The sequence below is a fragment of the Acomys minous genome (assembly GCF_964271855.1).
Source record: "Acomys minous genome assembly, chromosome: 16".
Lineage (NCBI taxonomy): Eukaryota > Metazoa > Chordata > Mammalia > Rodentia > Muridae > Acomys > Acomys minous.
The window spans coordinates 40,923,489-40,945,684 of record NC_140498.1 but is presented as its reverse complement, the minus strand read 5'-3'; the positions used below and the strand labels follow the sequence as shown (position 1 = coordinate 40,945,684).

The 22,196-nt window shown below is 47.3% G+C and overlaps 1 protein-coding gene across 1 annotated transcript in view; it reads right to left on the bottom strand.

The window, feature by feature from the left end:
- LOC311587659 (ATP-binding cassette sub-family A member 17-like) overlaps positions 1-22,196 on the bottom strand; it is a 71,741-nt gene that overhangs the window by 15,538 nt on the left and 34,007 nt on the right. The window contains exons 14-23 of the mRNA XM_084764721.1: positions 18,388-18,543; positions 17,986-18,196; positions 17,019-17,169; positions 15,311-15,409; positions 11,946-12,108; positions 7,573-7,879; positions 5,419-5,692; positions 5,048-5,252; positions 3,692-3,911; positions 1,090-1,248 (exon numbers count right to left, since the gene is read on the bottom strand). Coding sequence (XP_084620847.1) covers positions 1,090-1,248; positions 3,692-3,911; positions 5,048-5,252; positions 5,419-5,692; positions 7,573-7,879; positions 11,946-12,108; positions 15,311-15,409; positions 17,019-17,169; positions 17,986-18,196; positions 18,388-18,543 — 1,945 coding nt within the window. The remainder of the gene's footprint in view (positions 1-1,089; positions 1,249-3,691; positions 3,912-5,047; positions 5,253-5,418; positions 5,693-7,572; positions 7,880-11,945; positions 12,109-15,310; positions 15,410-17,018; positions 17,170-17,985; positions 18,197-18,387; positions 18,544-22,196) is intronic.

Here is a 22,196-nt window from a genome sequence, read left to right as displayed (position 1 = left end):
AACCACAGGCTCAGCCAATGGGAAGATGAGGATGCCAATTTTTTTTTTCAGAAAATAAAAACTGTATCTCTACTAAATGTGTATAGTTCTCTCCTCTTCCTCCTCCTCCTCCTCCTTCTTTTAAGACAGGGTTGGCTGTCCTGGACTTGCTTTGTAGACTAGGCTGGCCTTGAACTCACAGAGATCCACCTGCCTTTGCCTCCTCAAGTGTTGGGATTACAGGTGTGTGTCACTGCGTCAGGCTGTTGTCATTATTCTTAAATATAGTGTAACTAGCATTTATATAGTATTTATACTGTATTAAGTGTTTTAAGAAATCTAGAGGGGCTGGACAGGTGGCTCAGCAGTTAAGAGCACTGTCTGCTCTTCCAGAGGTCCTGAGTTCAATTCCCAGCAACCACATGGTGGCTCACAACCATCTGTAATGAGATCTGGTGCCCTCTTCTGGCCTGCAGGCATATATGCATGCATAACACTGTAAACATAATAAATAAATAAATCTTAAAAAAAAAAAAGAAATCTAGAGATAAAGTATGTGTGAGCAGACTAGGCACACTAGGTATAGCTCAGTGGTAGAACACTTGCCTAATGTGCACAAGGCTCTGTATTAGATCTTGAGCAACACACACACACACACACACACACACAGACAGACAGAATGTACAGATATGTATAGCTTATATGCAAATACAATGCCATTTCATATAAAAGAGTGAACGTTGCAATGAATTATAACTTGATGGAGTGGCACATACTTGTAATTAGGTAAATCTTTCCAAGGGTAAGGCTAGCCTGGTCTAAATAATGAGTTCCTGAACAGGCAGGGATACATAGTGAGATTTTGTCTCAATAAGACCAAATTAAACTAGGGTGGTGGTGGTGCACAACTTTAATCCCAGCATTTGGGAGGCCGAGGCAGGAGAATCTGTGAATTTGAGGCCAGCCTGGTCTACAGAGGGAGTCCCAGGATAGCCAGGGTTACCCAAAGAAATCATGTCTCAAAAAAACATAGGAGAAAAAAAAGCCAAATTATATTATATAAATCATGTCAGAACAAAAACACCAGTGAATTTTATTTATAGTACTTACAAACATCATTGCAGTCAACATCACTCAAGTTCTTAGCACTGCAAAACTTTTTTAGTTCAAAGTTGTAGTACAAGTTGGAAAAAGCCATTCCGAGGCAATGTCCGGGAAGTATTAGGAACATATGATCCAAGGAGTCTGAGAGTTCCGTGTAGCCAAGGTCTGCAAAGAGACTAGAAAGCATTAGCTTTACTTGTGCACGTCACCACCTCGCCTAACTCACGTTTGCAGTTGGCACCATCATGCCCCATCACGCCCCATCACGCCCCATCACGCACCATCACGCCCTCAGGTCTCCAGGCCAGGATCATGGTTTCCCTGGCTCTGGTGTTGACTCTCCCTCTATTCACGCAACCTCTAGCCCACACGTACTCTGCCTAGTTCCTTGAATCTGTCTCTTTACTTCCCATTATCCTTGTTCTTGGGGGTGAACCTAAGGAGCACACTGTGTCTGAGGGAGCACGGCTCTGGCAGGGCTGAGTGAACGGAGGGGGAAAGCAGAGGCTTAGGGTTGGCAGTGATCTGAGCCAGGGAGAGCAGGACATAGGAGCCAGCTTTGGAGTTTCTGGGGTGTCTTATTTTCACACACACACACACACACACACACACACACACACACACACCTGTACTACGGATTGAACCTAGGGCCTCACACATGTTAGGCAAGCATTCTACCACGTGTCTTCTTGGAGTCAGACAAGGAGTTGTACGGTTCCTTCCTCCATAGTTTATGGAGACTAAACTGTCACTAAAGGTCCCTTAGGAGAGAAGACAACTCCCCAAATAAAAGGGAAAGTGTAAATCAATTTTTAAGTAAGAACTAAGGAGATGGCTCAGAGGCTGGGAGTCCTTGCTCCTCTGATAGGTGATCTGGATTTGGTTCCTCACACCCACATGGCTGCTCACAGAGCTCTAAAGCCAGTTCTAAGGGCTCTGACACCCCAGTTCCAAGGGCTCTGACACTCTGGTTCCAAGGGCTCTGACACGCCAGTTCTAAGGGCTCTGACACCCCAGTTCCAAGGGCTCTGACACCCCAGTTCCAAGGGCTCTGACACTCCGGTTCCAAGGGCTCTGACACCCCAGTTCCAAGGGCTCTGACACCCCAGTTCCAAGGGCTCTGACACCCCAGTTCCAAGGGCTCTGACACCCCAGTTCCAAGGGCTCTGACACGCCAGTTCCAAGGGCTCTGACACCCCAGTTCCAAGGGCTCTGACACCCCCATTCCAAGGGCCCTGACACCCCCTTTCCAGCCTCTGATGGTACCAAGCACGTAAGTGATGTACATACAGACATTCGGGCAAACACTTACACACATAAAATAATTTTTAAAAATCTTTACGTGTATGAATGTCTTGCCTGCCTGTATGGCTGCACACCATGTGTGTGCAGTGCCCCTGGAGGCCAGAAGAGGGCATTAGACCACCTGAGACTGGAGTTACAGGTATCTGTGTGCCACCACGTGGGTGCTGCGAATAAAACCTGGGTTCCCTTGAAGAGCAGCTGGTGGTATTCTTAACTGCTGACTTATCTCACCAAGCCCCCAAATAAAAATTACCTTAAAAGTAAAGGAAAAAGAGGAAGGGGAGGAAAGTCAGTCCTGAAGAGTTGTGGGGGCTAAATGAGGGGGTTGGGGAGACTGCTGGCAATTAGGAACCTCCTGCTCTAACAGAGGACTGGAGTTTGGCTCCCAGCAGCCTTGTCACGCAGCATCCCAGCCACTTGTCACTGCAGTTCCAGAGGATCTGACCTCCATGTGCACACACACACACCATGATATAAGAAATCCCAACAGGAAGAGGGTTGCAGAGGCAACACATCAGCCTTTTGACCACCCTGACCCAGAGATGGTAGCAGAAACATGAAGATGCCAGTTGCAGGCGTGTGCTCTAAGTAACGACTCACTCTCAGTGTCTTCTACTTAACAAGACCCCTCCCTCCCATTCACTCACTTAGTATCTTCTTTAAAGTAAGGAACACTCATGTTAGTGAAATGCATGGATCACAAGCAGACAATGACTAGCATGTAAGTCCACGTAAACAAGTGCCCAGTTTAAGATCAAGGACACCTTGTCACTCTCCAAAGCTCCCCAAGTGTATTCTTCAGTCAGCCCTTCTCCCTGAGCCCAGAGACAGCAACCCTTTTCTTTCTTTTTTGCTTTTTAATTAATTATGTATTTATTACATACACAGTGTTCTTTCTTCATATACACCTGCAGGCCAGAAGAGGGCACCAGATCTCATTATAGATGGTTGTGAGCCACCGTGTGCTTCCTGGGAATTGAACTCAGGACCCCTGGAAGAGCAGACAGTGCTCTAAAGCGCTGGGCCATCTCTCCAGCCCACTCCCCGCCCCGCCCCTTTTCTGATTCTGTTTCTGGAATTCATTTTGTCCGCTCATGGACTCCCATAGGACATAGTGAACTCTTTTGCTCAACGTTGTCCCTTTTGTCAGCTGAGTAAATGTGGTTGCGCTGTTCCTCCATCCACGTGTTTGGCACACTCCAGTTGCCTGGGAACACGGCACACGTTTTTTTGTGGCGTGTGGCTGCCGTGGCCGCGGGAGGAGAGATTAGTGCCTTGTGCAGAGCGTAGATGGGAATCTCACCTTTATCACTCGTGACTGTGACAAGCACGACGGGGCTGATGCTCAGGAAGGTGAGCATGACCACAAGCTTAACACACGCACTGCCCGGGGTTTGGAAAGAGAAGCTGACGGCGTAGATGAGGGGAATGGCGGCCCAGCCGTAGAGCATCATCACCGCCACCACCGCCGGGATGCTCTCACGGTGCGCAAAAGCTTCTTCCTTATACCACACAAACGCCAACTTAAGGGGGGGGGAGGGAAAAGTTGGGGAAAGTCAGTCAGAGTTCATCCTGGGCGCTAAGCAATCAGTGATGGTGGTTATAATGAACGTGTGTACTTGCTGGGGCGGGGGGCACGGCTTGTGTGCCGGGGGTCAGTGTGGACAGGGGACAGCTCTCTGGAGTCGGTTCTTCCTGCCACCTGGTACGGTTGAGGGACAAAACTCAGGGCGTGAGGGCTGTGAACCAGTCCCGTCACTCACTTTGCCGCAATCTCAGGTTTTAAAGCAAGATGCTAACTAAGTGCACCTCACAAGCATTCGCTCATGAATGAAAGAGCAAACTCTGAGACAATGCTCTCGGGGAGCTGCCCTGATGATCAGTAACGCAGTGTGGTACAGCAAAGGATGAAGAGATGCTTATAAAACACACAGGGCGAGGCCGGAAATGATCCGCGCTGCACAAAATAATCAGGGAGACCTCTGGCTACTTGATTCAATCACAGGCAAACCCTTCAAGCCCCGTGCTCTGATTACCTGCTTCTGAATAACACGTATGTGTCTCCCAAAGTGTCTCTCACTGCCTTGAGGCAGCAGCTGTGTGGGTGCTACATAAACCCTGATCCACTCAGGGCTAAGCCCCCAGTTAAACTTCCCAGATTGGGCTGGAGAGATGGCTCATTGGTTAAGAGTGCCGCCTGTGCTGGGCATGGTGGCACACGCCATTAATCCCAGCACTCGGGAGGCAGAGGCAGGGGGATCACTGTGAGGCCAGCCTGATCTACAAAGCGAGTGTCTAGGACAGCCAAGGCTACACAGAGAAACCTTGTCTCGAAAAACCAAAAAAAAAAAAAAAAAAAAAAAGAAAGAAAGAAAGAAAGAAAGAAAGAAAAAGAAAAGAGAAAAAAAAGAAAAAGATCCTGAGTTCAATTCCCAGCAACCACATGGTGGTTCACAACCATCTGTAATGAGATCTGGTGCCCTTTTCTGGCCTACAGATGTACATGCAGGCAGAATACTGTATACATAATAAGTGAATAAATAAATAAATAAATCTTTTAAAAACAAAACCTTCCCAGATGGCTTTGGCTCTGCAGGCGGGGCTTTAAGGGGCTGCCCCTGGGCTGCAGGAAGTGACATCAGCACTGCCAAGTACTCACCACGAACAGCAGAGTGGAAACGAGGAAAGAGACGAGATCCCACAGCAGAGCGGAGAGCCAGAAAGCTACCACGCTGACTCCGCTGACAAACTGAATGTTCTTAGACTTGGTGCTCCTCTCGCTGACTGTCAGGATGGAAAAGGAGCTTGTCAGGAAAGCTATCCCGAAAAGAAAGTTGACGACAAGGTAGTGCCCCTTCGGGCCCCTGTAAAAGACACAAGACGAGGCAACTGTGAGCAGCAGCCATCTTCCAAAACATTTGCTTGGGATTAAAATGAGACACAGAAAGAAAAACAGGCGGGAAAGCAAGAACCCACCCCCCCCCCCCAAAGGCAGGAGCCTGAAGCTGGGAGGACGGAAGTCTCACGCACTGGTACAAGACTCTCTCTGAGAGCTCCTCGGCTGTCTGAGGTTGAGGGTGGTTGGTTGTGGTGATAGAGGCACCGGGACCAGAAAGTAACTTGAAGAGAAGGTTATCCACCAGAGTGAGAGCCAGGCCGGGGGAGTGGAATGCCTGGTTGTTGAACAGCGCCTTCACTGTCGTGTGGTTATTCACGTCTTCGAACGAAGCTGCCACCACATAGAGCTTGTCAAAGTCCTCAGGATCCTCCTTTGCCTTTTTCAGTAGGAAGTCCTCTATGGGCTCTAGTGGGGGAGGCAAAGGCACGCCGGGCAGTGAGCACTGCTGGACAAATGCCACACCAGGCCCAGGGGCACACAGAACACTCATCGCGAGCATCCCTACTCTCCCTCCCCGGATCTCCCGCTCCTTTGGGGGTACCCATCACCAACCGCGCACACATCCGAAAGCTGGCCTCCTCCTGCTCCACTGAATTCCAGCTCATCTCCTGTCCTCCATCTCTTAAGTCCAACTACTTTTCTCCTTCCTACCACCCCAACCATGTGTAGCCCCCATTGTCTCCTGGGGCCAAACAAAACCCTTCACCCCCTAGAGAGTATCAGCATGCTTGGTGAGCAAGGACCCGCCTAATAGCACACTCCTACCGATTTGCAGTGATTCCGACCTCCTGGCAAAGCCACATAACCACGTATATAAAACGCACTTTGTGTCTTGTTTTTGAGACAGGGTCTCACTATGTGGCCCTGGCTGGTCTGGAACTCGCTGTATAGACTCATAGAGATTGGCCTGCCTCTCTCTCCCGACTGCTGAGGTTAAAAGCCTGTGGCACCCGGCTTAAGACTCATTTTCTGTGTCATGGTTCGGATGGCGTTTGTTCCCTACAAAACTTACATAGAAAGTCAGTCGCGGGAGTAATAGCGCTGAAAGGTGGCTGAGAACTTTGGCGCGGATGACTGTGTGGGTGCGGTGCTTTTCATCCTTAAGGGCTGGTAGGGGTGGGTCACTTCTCTTTGGAGGGGGGTTAGTTATGTAACAGTGGGTTATTACAACAGCGGATTCAGCTTCCTCTTCCATGGAATCCCTTCCTCCCGTCCACCATGTTACAACGCAGGCCTCAGAAGCCGACCAGACGGAACCTCACTAGCGCCATGTGCCAGAACAAACCTCTACTTCCTTTTCTGCTGCATGCTGGCAGGGTAAGAGAGAGCTATTTCGTCACTCTCTTGGCCTCCTGTCTTTAAATTCCTGCTGTACCTCTGATCTTAGAGTTCCTGAGGCGTGCAGGCCCTAGCGTTGTTTGGAATGCCTTTGGTTATTGTTCCTTTCTGCCAGCCAGTCCTAACTCAGGTGGCAGGCTCGGGCGGGGGGCTTCCTCAGATCCCCCAAAGCTGAGATGTGCCTGTGACCATCTATCAACTACCCATAGGCCTCTTGCTTAGACATTCCTTGAGGAGAGGTACTGAATCTCTGCTCTCTACTATATTCCTCATAGACAGTGCCACATTATCTATACCTTTAGAACCTTTAAAGCTGGAGATTTACCTTTAGTGAATTAAGAAAAACAATGATGATATTATTACAGACCGGGACACTAACTATACAAAATGCCCATTATAAACCTGTCCCAAGGATACTGTACAACAGGGTTCTCCCAATTTGACGTATGAGAAACTGCAGCTTTACTACAAATAATATATTTAGCCAGCTTTCTGCCACTGTAACAAACATCTGAGACAATCAACTCCTGAAGAAAAAAAAAGGGGGGTTGTTTTAGCTAATGGTTCAGTTCATGGTCAGTGGGTGGGGCTTGTTGTGTTGGGCCTGTGGTGGAATGTCATGAAAGGGGTGTGTGGCCATGCAAACTAGTCTCCTTGTGCAGAGGAAGTGAATAGGATGAGGAAGGATCTGGGGTCTCAACATCCCCTTCAAGCGGATGCTGTCAGTGACCTGAAGACTCCACAGACTCTAGAGGGACACATATGGTCTCATCTCTACAGCTGTCCACTTCCTGACACCCAGAGTCTAAATGACACTTCCAGCTACTCAGTCTGGCTTCAGAGAGTACAGTGTGGTCCAGAAAGACACAGCTTCCCTGCAAAAAAAAAAAAAAAAAAAAAACAGGCCCACTTCCTGCCCCGCCCCCTTGTGCTGTGCTGGTGCTTACCTTGAGTATGCAAAGGAACCTGTCCTGCAGCCGCAAGCATCTTTACAAAGGTATCTGAAAGTTGAGGATCCAAGTGGGAATTCTCAGAAACAAAAAATGGAACAATAGTCTGACCGTACATTTTTAAATTCAGCTCCAAGGGTACGTTTTCCACTTTCTTTAACTTGAAGTTGAAAAAAGTGAGGCTTAACATAACGATCACCAGAGGCAACAGAATCTGTACAAGCAGCACCAGCATCCAGTTGCGCCGAGAATACGCGACCTTTTTCAGGAGCATGGCGTAGAATTGTTGGCAGAGAAGGCGGAACTACAGTCAAGGAAGATGAAGAAGGTAGGTGCAGAATCACCACAGTGGCAGAGCTGCAAGCACCAAAGCGCTGCTACTCATGCCCGCTCAATCCCTCACCATACACCCCACTCCTCAACCATGCCCGAGTGCACCCCACTCCTCAACCGTGCCCGGGTACACCCCGCTCCTCAACCGTGCCCTGCATACACTGACTCCTCAACCGTGCCCTGAGTACACCCCACTCCTCAACCGTGCCCTGAGTACACCCCACTCCTCAACCGTGCCCGGGTACACCCCACTCCTCAACCGTGCCCTGCATACACTGACTCCTCAACCGTGCCCTGAGTACACCCCACTCCTCAACCGTGCCCTGAGTACACCCCACTCCTCAACCGTGCCCTGAGTACACCCCACTCCTCAACCGTGCCCGAGTACACCCCACTCCTCAACCGTGCCCGGGTACACCCCACTCCTCAACCGTGCCCTGCGTACACTGACTCCTCAACCGTGCCCGAGTGCACCCCGCTCCTCAACCGTGCCCGAGTACACCCCGCTCCTCAACTGTGCCCCGAGTACACCCCACTCCTCAACCGTGCCCCGAGTGCACCCCACTCCTCAACCGTGCCCGAGTGCACCCTACTCCTCAACCGTGCCCGAGTACCCTCAACCGTGCCCGAGTGCACCCCACTCCTCAACCGTGCCCGAGTACACCCCACTCCTCAACCATGCCCAGAGTTTCTTCAGGTTAACATGCCTTACGATTTTGTCATGTTACCCAGCAGTAAGAGGAAATACCAACTGGACCGCTTCCAGAGGTAGGACCTAAGCAACTTCAGTCAGCAAATATAAACAATGGCATTTTCTCCTGCCTTCAAGACTTGGAGAAATTTAAATTACATGAGACTATGGACGAAATGACACCAATAGTGGATATTTCATTTGTTACAATGTAAAAAAAAAGCAAAACAACAACCAATTCTTCGGGGCTGGAGAAATGAATGGCTCATCAGTTAACAGCACTGGCTGCTCTTCCAGAGGACCCAAGTTCAGTTCCCAGCACCACATGGTGCCTTACAAGCATCTCTAACTCCAGGTCCAGAGCCCTGATGCCTTCTGACATCCATGGACATCAGGCACGTGTGTGGTGCACAGACACATATGCCAGCACTCATATACATAAAATAAATCTTTTTAAAATCCTTACAGGGTGACACACAACTTTAATCCCAGTATTTGGGAGGCAGAGGCAGGAGAATCTCTGTGAATTTGAGGCCAGCCTGGTCTAGGACAGTCAAGGATACACAGAGAAACCCTGTCTTGAAAAACAAACAAACAAACAAAAAGTCTCTAGATGAGTATAACTTAATTTAAAGTAATCTTTTTGTGTGTGTGTGTGTGTGTGGTTTTTTGAGACAGGGTTTCTCTGTGTAGCTTGACTGTCCTGGACTCGCTTTGTAGACCAGGCTGGCCTCGAACTCACAGCCGATCTGCCGGCCGCTGCCTCCCAAGTGCTGGGCTTAAAGGAGTGAGTGTGCCACCACGCCCGGCTCAAAGTAATACTTAACTTACATGTCCTGCTTCTACTCAGGTAATTTGTATAAATGGGGGTGGGGGCTACCCATAGCATGTCTTTATGGCAATGCCAGTCAAAATCAACATCTACAGTTATATATGCCCAGAGGCCCCCAAAGCTGACCCTGGGCCTGGAGTGGAAAGCTGGCTGTGTTGGTGCTGCAGGGGCCCGCTTAGCTTCTGTGGGAGGCAGCATACTGAGGCTACAGGAAAGGGCCAGGCTCCAGCGCTCATACACACAGCCCAGGAGCCCCCGTGGAGGGGGTCTGCCCTTTGATGTGTGTAAGGCGCCCCCGTGGAGGGAGGCCTGCCCTTCAGTGTGTGTAAGGAGCCCCCGTGGAGGGAGGCCTGCCCTTCAGTGTGTGTAAGGAGGCCCCGTGGAGGGAGGCCTCATGGTCAGGGTTAAATCAGGTGTTCTACACTCCTGGCCACAACTATCAACAAACTATTGGAGGTCGCTCCCAAATGCTATTTGAGTTTTCTACACTTGCTGTGGTGGACACTCACCTTCAACATTCTCCAAAGGTCTGTTCTAACTCACGAGAGGGTAGACATACAAGTATTTTTTTTTAAAAGAAGCTCATGGGAAGCTGGGTGTGGTGGCGCACGCCTTTAATCCCAGCACTCAGGCAGGCGGATTGCTGTGAGTTCGAGGCCAGCCTGGTCTACAGAGCATGTCCAAGACTGTAAGGGCTACCACAGAGAAACCCTGTCTCGGAAAACAAAACAAAACAACAACAAAAAAGAACTCCCAGGAGGTGCCTTCAAAAGCACACCATGGCCACGTGACATCAGATAATGCCTTGCTAAGGACTTTCAAGAGATAGATGGTTGATCCAACCCCCCCAAGATGTGTCCTATATTTATGGATGATAACCTCCCCTTTGCTATGTGGCTCAAGATTATGAAACAAGGAAATCAATCTCTAACCCATAATAATTTTTTTTTTTTGTTTTTTGAGGCAGGGTTTTTCACCCATAATAATTTTGTCCTATACCAATACTATTGGTAGTGGAGTAAAAAATATTTTATACAATGTATTATCAACCTGGGTGGTGGTGACCCATACCTTTAAGCAAAGCACTCAGGAGGCAAAGGCAGGCATATCTCTGTGAGTTCAAGGACAGCCTGGTCTATGAAGTGAGTCCCAGGACAGTCAGGGCTATACAGAGAAAACCTGTCTCCTCCCACAAAAAGTATATCAGTATTATTTTCCAATATTAAGAAAACATCATCCCAGCACTTGAGAGACAGAAGCAGGTAGATCGCTGTGAGTTCGAGGCCAGCCTGGTCTATCAAGTGAGTCCAGGACAGCCAAAGCTACACAGAGAAATTCTGTCTTGAAAAAAAAAAAAAGAAAAGAAAAAAAATAGATTCCTCATATATTTCATAAGGATATATATATATATATGTATACAAATATATATATAATTTAAAATACTTTAAAAATTTTTATTTTATGTACATTGGTGTTATGCTTGCATATATGTCTGTATGAGGGTCTCAGATCTTGGAGTTACAGATAGCTGTGAACTGCCATGTGTGTGCTGGGAATTGAACTTGGGTCCTTTGGAAGAGCACTCAGTGCTCTTAACCACTGAGCCATCTCTCCAGGCCAATTTTTTTTATTTATACAAGGTCTCTCTAGAAAGTCCAGGCTAGTTTCAAATTAGCCTGCCATCCTCCCACAACCTGGGATTATAAGTACGTTTTTTGAAATTTTATTTCTAAATGGTACAATATTTGAAAGCTTAGTTCCTGGTTGGTGGAGCTGCTTAGAAAGGATTAGGAGGTGTGGCCTTGTCAGAGGGGGTGTGTCCAAGACCCACACCAGGCCTAGTCCCTGTCTGTCTGTCTGTCTGCCTGTCTGCCTGTCTGCCTGCCTGCCTGCCTCCTGCCTACCGCTCAGGGTGTATGTATGTAAGCTCACAGCTACTCCTCCAGGGCCACGCCTGCCTGTATGTCTGCCTTCATGCTTCCTGACATGATGGGACTAGATTAGCCATCTGACACTGTAAGCAAGCCCCCAGTTAAACGCCTTGGTCATGTTCCTTCCTCTCAGCAACAGCAACCCGGATCTAAGACACTTCTTCTGCCTTTGAACAGGAGCAGGCTGTGTAATATTGCTGACCCGTGCTTTGCCTTATTTTATTGGCACAGGACCTGTCCAGGTAGCTCAGGCTGGCCACGAACTCATCATCTTCCTGTTTCAGCCTCTCAAGCCCTGGGATCACAGGCATGTTTTACTAAGCTCGGCTCTTTTCTGAGTTTTGTTCTTTGGGACTGGGTCTCACCATGTAGCCTTGGCTGTCCTGGAACTCACTATGTAGACCAGGCTAGCCTCGAAGTCACAGAGGTCTGCCCGCCTGTGCCTCCCAAGTGCTGGGACTAAAGGCGTGCTCCACTATGCCCCGCCTAAACCCAGCTCTTGATGGAACGGTCTAGAATGAGCGCAGGGTTCCATCAACTAAACCGCATTTTTTTTTTCATGTATCTGAAATATTCTGCTTACTCCAGTGTTTAGTTTGATTGTCTGACGAGTGCGCATTGAGAAGATCCTTGAGTGAAGATATTTAATTCTGTCAACAGGTACTCTGTAAATCCGGGGATGAGGGTGAAAGGCGGGCCGCTTCTCAGTTAAGATATTTGTGTTGGGATCAGCCAACTTACAAACTCTAAACCAAAAAAAAACACAAGCCAACAAAAAGTCTCAAAATCACAATACATTTCGTTCTCCTCAGGTTTAAACAGCTCATATATTTGGAAACAACGGTTAGGACAACGATGGTGATGGGTAAAGGAGGTAGACCTAAGGTGTACGATGAGGAGCATGGCCGTCCACAGCACTAAGCACTGCACTAACTCACCAATGTCTGTGTGTGTGTTGATTTTTGTTTTTTAGGACAGGGTTTCTCTGTGTAGCCTTGGCTGTCTTGGACTCGCTTTGTAGACCAGGCTGGCCTGGAACTCACAGTGACCCACCTGCCTCTCCTGAGTGCTGGGGGTTAAAGGTGTGCACCACCTTGCCTGGCCCATGAATGTCTTTTCCACAGATCTGATGCAACACTAGCATGATGACATTTTGTTACTTTGTTTTGGAAAGTACTTACATGAAAATTAAAATAAAATATATTAGTTAATTTTATAATTAAAGCTAAAAAAAAGTTTTAAAACACACCATTTTAAAAATATAGACCAGGGGCTGGAGAGATGGCTCAGAGGTTAAGAGCACTGTTTGCTCTTCCAGAGGTCCTGAGCTCAATTCCCAGCAACCACATGGTGGCTCACAACCATCTATAATGAGATCTGCTGCCCTCTTCTGGTGCACATGCAAGCAGAACACTGTATAATAAATAAATAAACAAACAAATAAATAAACAAAGGGAGGGAGGAATGGGGAAGATACAAGGGATGGGGTAACAATTTAGATATAATATGAATAAATTAATAAAATAAATAAATAAATAAATAAATCTCTTTTTAAAAAAGATTACAGATCAGGAACTTAGGTTAGTGGTTCACAAGCAGACAGGACCTACTTTTTTCCTGGCCTTGAACTTAGAATGGTTTTGCATTTTGAAATGGTTACATGTTGGGTGGTTACATAAGTACCTACATACTATCCTTGACTGTGCCACTAAGCTTGCATAGCATAAAATAATATCTGGATCCTTTTTGTTCTTGTTGCCCAGCTTGATATCTGCCTCTTTAAGAACAGTTTGCCACACCACCACCCACCACTACCCGCTACCATCACCCACCACCACTACCCCACACCAAAGAATAAAGTTTTTTTAATTTAAAAAAAAAAGAATAATTTGCCACTGAGCGTGGTGGCGCACGCCTTTAATCCCAGCACTCGGGGAGGCAGAGGCAGGCGGATCACTGGGAGTTCAAGGCCAGCCTGGTCTACAAAGCGAGTCCTGTACAGCCAAGGCTACACAGAGAAACCCTGTCTCAAAAAACAAAAACAAGCCGGGCGTGGTGGCGCACGCCTTTAATCCCAGCACTCGGGAGGCAGAGGCAGGCGGATCACTGTGAGTTCGAGGCCAGCCTGGTCTACAAAGCGAGTCCAGGACAGCCAAGGCTACACAGAGAGACCCTGTCTCGAAAAACCAAAAAAAAAAAAAAAAAAAAAAAAAAAAAAAAAAAAACCAGAATAGATTGCTGACCCCTGCTTTAAGCAAAGAAATGACTCTATTCACCAAGAAAAGTATTCAGTGTCAGGTACTATATTTCAGTTCATAACCCTTGAGTCACTTTTCTATTCCTGGGAATTTGTCCCAACAAAAGACATAATCAGTTGTGGCTAATTTTTCCTTCTGCAGAGTTTTATAAAACGTGGTACATTTGTTATTTATTATTGCCACCCAGATTATTATTCAAGTTGGGCAGCTTAAAATAACAAATGTAAACATTTATTATCGCTCATAGTTTCTGTGGGTGAAGAAACGGAGAGTGAATTGGCAGTGTGATTTTTGTCTCAAAGCTTCTCGTGAGGCTGCATGATTTCTAGCTATTGGCAAGGACTGCAGGTCCCTAACTGGGCGGTTAAATCCACTTCCAAGAGCATGAAGTGCAGAGAGCTTTTCCTATGCCTCCTCTTTCCTCTGTGATTAGCATCTTGTATTAGTTTAGTGCATTTCAGCAGGTTTTAAAAAAAAGAAATTGAGTTTTTAATCAAAGTACCTATAATAACTAAAATAATCTTAAAAATAGAACAAGGCTAGAGAAACTATAGACTGCCTGCTTCCAAAGCATATTGCAAGGCTACAGCAGTTCCAACAGCGTGGCACAGCCATCTAGGACAAAACAGATCCATGAAGCAGAATTGGGAATGTAGAAAAATTACAGTCAGCTGGTTTTTGATAATGGAACCCAAACAATTTAACGTGGAAAAAAATCTTGCCAACAAATAATTGTGTCCCAACTGGACAGCCATATAAAAGAAAAGAAACACTGACGTATTATCAAGTCATGTCCTAAAGGAATCACTAGTTGAATTAAGTACGTATGCTTAATTTTAAACTAAAATAATAAAGTTCCCAGAAGAAAAAGTAGGGGAAATTTTTGTGATCCCTAAGGTACTCTATTTTCAAAAATAGAGTAAAAAAATATAAAATCCATGAAAGGCAGAAATGTATAAATGAACTTCCACGGAAATTACAAATTTTTCATTAAAAAACGCTAGTGGTGCCAGGTGGTGGCAGCTGATACCTTTAATCTCAGCACCCAGGAGGCCAGCCATACATAGAAAGAACCTGTCTCAACCGCCCCCCAAAAAATGTTGATTGAATGATAAAGCATTAACACAATCTCTTATTATCTAACATCCCGTCAGACCAAAAACATGACTCAAAGGCTACACAGTCATTCAGCGAGTCAATTAGGAAACAAGAGTCAAGCACTGGAGAATGTTAGCTAGCTGATGTTTAAGATCCTTTCCAACCCTGAGATGTCGGGAGCTGTCAGTTTTGTTTGTGTGTGTGTGTGTGTGTGTGTATGTGTGTGTCTTCCTTTATTGTTTTGCATCTTATCTCTCTCTCCCTCTCTCTCTCTCTCTCTCTCTCTCTCTCTCTCTCTCTCTCTCTTTCTCTCTCTCTCTCTTTGAGACAGGGTCTCTCTGTGTGTAGCCTTGGCTGTCCTGGACTCGCTTTGTAGACCAGGCTGGCCTCGAACTCACAATGATCCGCCTGCCTCTGCCTCCCGAGTGCTGGGATTAAAGGCGTGCGCCATCACACCCGGCCCATCTTTTCTCTAGAAACAGGGTATCCCCTGGTTTTGTGTTAGGCTAGCCAGCAAGCATGCCAACCTTTGTCCTTGCACACCAAGTGCTCTGACCCGCACCCTCAGCCTTCCAGTTCTGTTTTTGCTTACCGTATGAACACTTCCTCCATAGTGCTGACAGAGACCCCCAGAGTGGAGATTCCCAGCTCTGTCTGTCTCTGTTCCAAGTCAGTAAATAGAGCTTCAAACCTAGAAGAGGAAAAAAGTTTTACTTCTGAAAGGCAGTCGGTGAGTCCTTTACCATCCTTAGCTCTCTACAGTGGTGAAGACATGGTGCTTGCTGTCAAGATGTTTGTTCGGAACTCGGCTTCATCTCTTAGGTCCATCACTGTAGCTTGTAAACTTGTAGCAGAATTTACTGGAGAAGGTTCCCACGCAGGGACAGCTTATATACAGCTAGCACAGAAGTGAGGGTTTGGTACTTCTGAGCCCAGGCATAGAGAGAGCTGACAGGCGTTTTCCCCTTTCCTCAATCCCTCTTGGGATACCTTTTCCTGGGTTCTACCTGCCATGCTATGAGAAGCCAAGTTCCACCCAGAGGAGCACTGGACGCCACGTTTAGTAGCTCTAGTAAGCGCCCAGATGTTATAGCTAGCACTGTTTACCAGATGTGGGAACAAGCAATCTTGGAGAGTCCCAGATCATTTTAGTCCCAGAAAATATTGATGTGGAGCACAAAAACTATCAAGCTCAGCTGGCACGCCTTTAATCCCAGCACTCGGGAGGCAGAGGCAGGTGGATCTCTGTGAGTTCGAGGCCAGCCTGATCTACAAAGAGAGTCCAGGACAGCCAAGGCCACACAGAGAGACCCTGTCTCAAAAAACAAACACACAAAAGGCATGTGCCACCATGGCTTCGGTAAGTCAGAATTTTTGAGTTGAGTTGTTACTCAGAAACATACAACTGATCCAGGATTTGAAGCTAGAAGCACCACAGCACTATAAAAGACCCTCATGATTCTAAGGCATGTGTCGTGCTTTTGGGACGAGAGGTGAAGGCAAGAGGGGCTTTAAGAGAAATCCAGGCAGAGGCTGCAGGAGTGGGGAGGAGGGTGCTGTTGCTGAGGGGCAGGAGGTTTGGCAACACTTTCAGTGGTGTTCACAGGAAAGAGTACAAGTGCATTTGTGAGTAAGGGTGACATAGCAGGACAATGTTTTGAAGACTACAAGCATGCCTTTAGTCTAAAAATAATAATAACAAGGTGTGCTTTTCAAAATCTAATACCTGGGACACCTACGGAGCACTCACTATACTGGCTTGGATACCCCTCTGCAGGCAAGGAGCAGGTGAATGAAGCTGGCCATTCAGCTCTGTCAGCCAGTTTATATGGAAAAGAAACAATTATTCAAAAGACAGAGTCAACAGCAAAGGCATGGAGTCCGAGGCCTATTAAAGCCAGCCTTATGAAGCAAAGCCATCAATACCCATTCCCTGTTCCTGAAAAAGCAGACATTTGAGACATGTGTCAACCTAGGATTTAGAAATGTTGAAGACTTAACACATGTCATTTCCCTTTATTTCTGTTTCTGAATGATGCTGTCTCTCGTGATCGCCACCACATGCTCAGCCCATTAGGTGAATATGGATCAGAAAACATCTCTCTGATTCACAAGTTTTTTTTAGAAGAGCCATGCCAGTGAGTTGAACCCAAGTGCCAGGCTCGACATAGCTCAGATAATGGGGCCCTGAGTCTCATGCGGAGCCTACAACAGGGGGGACCGTATTTCGGATGGGGGCATGTGTGAAGGATATGGGCTTTTAAGGGCACAGTGGGCTGTGCTATCGACTCAGTCCATACCTGGGCACGGTCTGCTTAGGAAGTGTGAATATCACTTCCTCTCCAATGCTGGACTCCAAGACTGCATTCGGTATGTGGTGATAAACAAGACTGGAAAGCTTCCTTGTGTCACAGTGAGGTGTTCTTATCAAAGTCATATAATATCCTGCACCTGAAACACCATGTAAAAGACGATGAAATTATCTCGTTCTTCATGCTATTCTCCTCGGCCCGGGGTTAGTTTTCCGCATTTCGGAATGGACAGACTTAGGGCAAAGAGAAGGAAACCTTGTGAGGTCAGTTTAAACCACAACGGCCTGGCTTCACTCCTGGCATGGTGGCCAACCTAACCGTGCGAGGCAGTGAAAAGGGTGGCAATAGGGGCAGTGCACGGCTCTTTGGGAATTCTGGACGGAAGAACGCTACACATTGTCAGGTGCTCACTGGGACTAGTGGGTTGATGGCAGAGTGGGAAGATGTAATGCTGGACACGGAGAGATGGGCTAGGAAGCATTTGTAATAATCCAGGGAGGAGGAGACAGCGACCTAGACCACAATGCTAGGATGTGGTCAGAAATAGAGAGAAATGGATAGAACATACATAGATCGAAACTAAGACCAATGGTGTTTGCAGATGCATGAGACAAGGTGTGAGAGAAACAGGGTCCGGAGAGCCTTTGGTTTTGTTTGGGGTTTGTTTCTTTCTGTTTCACAGGTTAGATTAAAAAAAAAAAACAATTCTAAGAAGGGATAGACTAGCTTGGTGCCTGGATGAAGAAGCAATAAATTGACAAACTGAAATATAAACATGGGTCCTCTGAGGCTAAGTCTCAAAGATGCTTTTTACTTCATTTCTTCCTTGTTCTCATAAGACCTCCCGCTGGACCAACAGAACAGGAAGTGTAGAGAAGGCCACAGCCAGCCAGGGTCAGGCAGTGGGGAGTGGCAGGGTGGACGGTCATCTCGGCTCCTGCTGCTCACTACTCACCGTATTTCCGCTTGAGGAACGGTGGCGACCCACAGCACTGCAGCTCCCCCTTGGCCATGATGGCGATGCGGTCTCCCAGCAAGTCAGCTTCATCCATGAAGTGGGTGGTCAGCAGGATGGTGCGGTCACTCTTCTGCTGCTGAAGAAGGTCCCAGACAGCCCTCCTGGACACTGCATCCATGCCTGAGGTTGGCTCATCCAGAATCAACACCTGGAGGGCGGGCAGAGGTGAATGAAGCCTTGTGACAATGACAGAGCCACACATCCCAGCCCCAGGCTGGCTGAGCTGGGTGGCCTTCTGCAGCTCCAGGTGGGGGTTTGACAAGCTGTCGTCACCACCCCTGGGTCTGTCCTTGTGTGGGAGGCTGACTTGGCTGCGTGCAGAGATCCCCGGCCTGATACCTTAGAGCCAGCTATGAGGGCAATGCCGATGGACAGCTTGCGCTTCATTCCCCCGCTCAGGAATTTGGACTTCGAGTCCCGCTTGTCCTCCAGGCTAAGGATGTGCAGCATCTCCTCTATTCTGTCACGGCAGTCCTGGCGAGACAGGCCTTTCAACTGAAAGCGAGAAATGAGGGATGTGACGCAAGTGATGCTTATGGGAGCTGAGGTGTCAAATCAACACTTTGCTTGCATACACATAAAATACGGACAGGAAAAATATGCAAGAAATTATTTTCAGAGGAAGGGACAAAGGAGGATTTGACCCGTGTATGTGAATAAATAAATGTGGGAAATGTAAGTGAAACTGCATTCTTTTCTATCAAAGGGTTAAATGAGGTGAAGGAAGACCCATTTTAAAAGAAATCTGTAAAGATGTAAAGACACCATCTGGCAAAAATTCCTCCTCCATCAACACCCATCTCCCCATCTACCCCCACTCTCTCGTTTATTTTCAGACAGGGTCTCACTACGTAGCTCTGGCCGTCCAGGACCTCACTCTGTAGACCAGGCTGGCCTCTAACTTGCAGGGATCTGCCTGTCTCTGCCTCCTGGGTGCTGGGACCAAAGGTGTGCGCCACTGCTGATCAGCAAATCAACACTTTTCTAGGATCAAAGGACGTGCTCAAAGCTGCTTCCTGTTCTCAGAAGCTGCACTTTGCTGAAGAGTGACGTCATGCTGAGTGCCTGACTGCTCAGGCTGAGGCAGAGGTGGAGAACCCCGGTTGTGTGTGTTCACTTGCTGGAATTTTTGTGGTTACTCATCTGAGGAATTAAAACTTCTTGCTTCATTGAAATACACTGGTTTGTGTGATCATGGTCTTGGGCCCTCAGATCCATTTCTGAAAGTAAATGACTTAAAAATAAACACATCAGTGTGTTATTAAGGTGGACTTCTCAATATATGTTTTTTAAAATCACTGTTTTATTGTAGTGAACTTATATAGCCTTTGTCCCTGGTACCCGGCAAGGACTCTCTGAATCCTTGGAACTTTCCAAGTGACAGGAGCATCTTGTTACCACCAGGTCCTCAGGTCATATTAGAGGTCACACAAAGGAGGCCATCAGCTCTCAAAAGCCAGCCTTGTACAAGTTTGTATTTCTGTCTTTGAGGCGGGGGGTCCTTGTGTGTATGTGTCTCTGTGCGAGTGTGTGTCTGTGTCTTGCATGCACACATGTGCATTTGTGCATGTAAGCTAGAGGTTGGTGTTGGTGTATTCCACCATTGCTCTCCGCCTTATCTGTGTGTGTCTGTGTGTGTGCTGCTCTCTTTCTCTCTGTTTTGTTTTTCCATGTTATCTTTTGAGACGGAGTCTCACTAAATCTAGAGCTCACCAGTTGGCTAGACTGGTGAGGCAGTGAGCTCCAGGGATCCGCCTATCTCGTTTCACTACCAAAGCCGCCCACCCACCCCTCTCATGACTTCCCCACCTCACCCCAGGCCTGGGGTAACAGACTCTGCTCCGTTTTTATGTGGGTAGCTTGAACCACAGGTGCTGAGCTATCTCCCCGGCCCATGTTTTGGTTTTATGAGGCATGTAGTTCAGGCTGACCTTGAGTATGCTTTGTAGCCATGAATGACGGTGAACGACCGATCCTCCTGCCTCTACAGGTTTGTGCCATCGCATTTGATTTTATGTGGTGCTAGGGAGTGAGCCCAGGGCCTCATGCATGCTAGGCAAGAGCTGTACTAACTCAGCTACACCCCCCCACCCAGAAGTCTGTGTCTTTTCATGCTAGCAATAAACAATCTTAAAAACATTGTTTACTTCACCATCACAAAAATGTTTAGGAATAAATTTAACCTTGTAAATGCAAAAATCGTGCACTGAAAACTATAAAACATTATTGAAAGAAATTAAAGGAGACCAAATAAAAGAAACACATTCCATGTTCAAGGATCGGAAACTTAAATATTATTCATAGTGTTAAGATGTCATTACTATTGAAAGAGCCCTACAAATTCTGATGGCCTTTAAATACTTCTTGTAGCTATGGACAAGCTCCTATGGAGGTGCAATGGAGTCAAAATAGTCAGAACTGTCTTGAAGACAAGAACCCAGTTGGCAGATTCGCACTTCTGACTTCAGCACTTATTCTAAGAGCTACGGAAATACAACACTGAGGTGGCTGTGTAAAGACAGGCACACAGAAAAACAAAATAGAACTGGGGTTCTGAGAACAGGGATGCCCACTCAAGGACAAAGGAAGACTGAAGTTTTTCTCTTTTCTCTCTTTAGATAAATTCTTCTTATGCGGCTCTGGGTAGGCATTTGCAATGCAGATTAGCTAGGCTGGTCTTGAACTGGCAGCCTTCTGCCTCCTGAGTGCCAGAATTATAGGCATGCGCCACCATGCTCAGCTAAAGAGAGCCTTTTCTTTCTTTTTTTAAAAAATTAGATTTATATAGTTTACGTGTGAGTGCTCTGCCTGCATGTATGTTTGGTATCCACAGAGGTCAGAAGAGGGAGTCGGACGACCAGAACGGGAGCCGTGGATGGTGGGAACTATCATGCGGTGCTGGAAACCCAACCGGGGCCTCTGCAGGAGCAACAAGCGCTCCTAATCATGGAGTCATCTCTCCAGCTCCCACAGAGTCACCTCTCTCTCCCTCTCCCTCCCTCTCCCTCTGTGTGTGTGTGTGTGTGTGTGTGTGTGTGTGTGTGTGTGCGCGCGCGCGCGCGCACGCGCGCGAGGTGTGGTACTATCAATAAATGGGAAATAAAGACAACCGATAGTGTTGAAGAAAGTCTCTGCAGATCGTATCTGTTTGTTAGTGGTTTGGTAACCAGCATCTAATAAAAATGTTTCAACTAAATCACTAAAGGAGAAACAACTCAACTGAAAAACAAAAAAAGGGTTTGGAGAGAGAGTTCCTCAAGGAAGTATACAAATTGCCTGTAAACTCCAAGTGACCAGGCCTCTGGTTTCTGTGGGACCAGAGAATACTTGTTTTTGTTTTTGTTTTTTTAAAGATTTATTTATTAAGTATACAGTGTTGTCTGCTTGTAGGCCAGAAGAGGGCATCAGGTTACATTATAGATTCCCATATGGTTGTGGGAATTGAACTCAGGACCTTTGGAAGAGCAGGCGGTGCTTTTAACCACTGAGCCATCTCTCCAGCCCCCAGAGAGTACTTGTATCCATGCCCCAGTTTCACTGGGACCCAAGGGCAGAAGGAACTGGCCTTCTGTTCCAGAGGCCTGGAGAGCACCCTGAGCAGCAGGGGTAGCTGGGAGCCTCCGGTCCCAGCGGCCTTAAGGGCCAGTGTGGGGCGTGAGCTTCATCTCCAGAATACCCATGATTCCCTGAGACCCTGGGGTGTTGGTTCATGTGCTCCTTATGGCCAGTGAGTGTGGGGTTTTTACTTCTGGGGTTCCAGTGCTCATTGAAAGACTTGGGGAGTCCATAAAGCTTTGATGCTAGAGGTTACTTCAGGCCTGTGGCTCCAACCGCAGCCTCCAGATCGTGGCCAGGCTTCAGTGGGTCTGACATTTGAGGTTCTTCTCCCATTTGGTTCCCAGAATTCAAGGGATGGCCAAGGTTTTGACTCCATCTGGTTGTCTGTGGCTTAGCGTATAGCCCTACCCTTGGTCCTGTTGGCACACAGCCACGCTGTAATCGCCTCAGCAACCCCATTCAACGATCAACACCAAGCCCCAAGTAGATAACCCTCTAGGGAGAGTCACAGAAAATAAAGCATCCAGTAAGACTTAGAAGAAAGGAAAGTCAAAACTTAGACATGATCCTGTTGGCTCTGTTTCTTAACA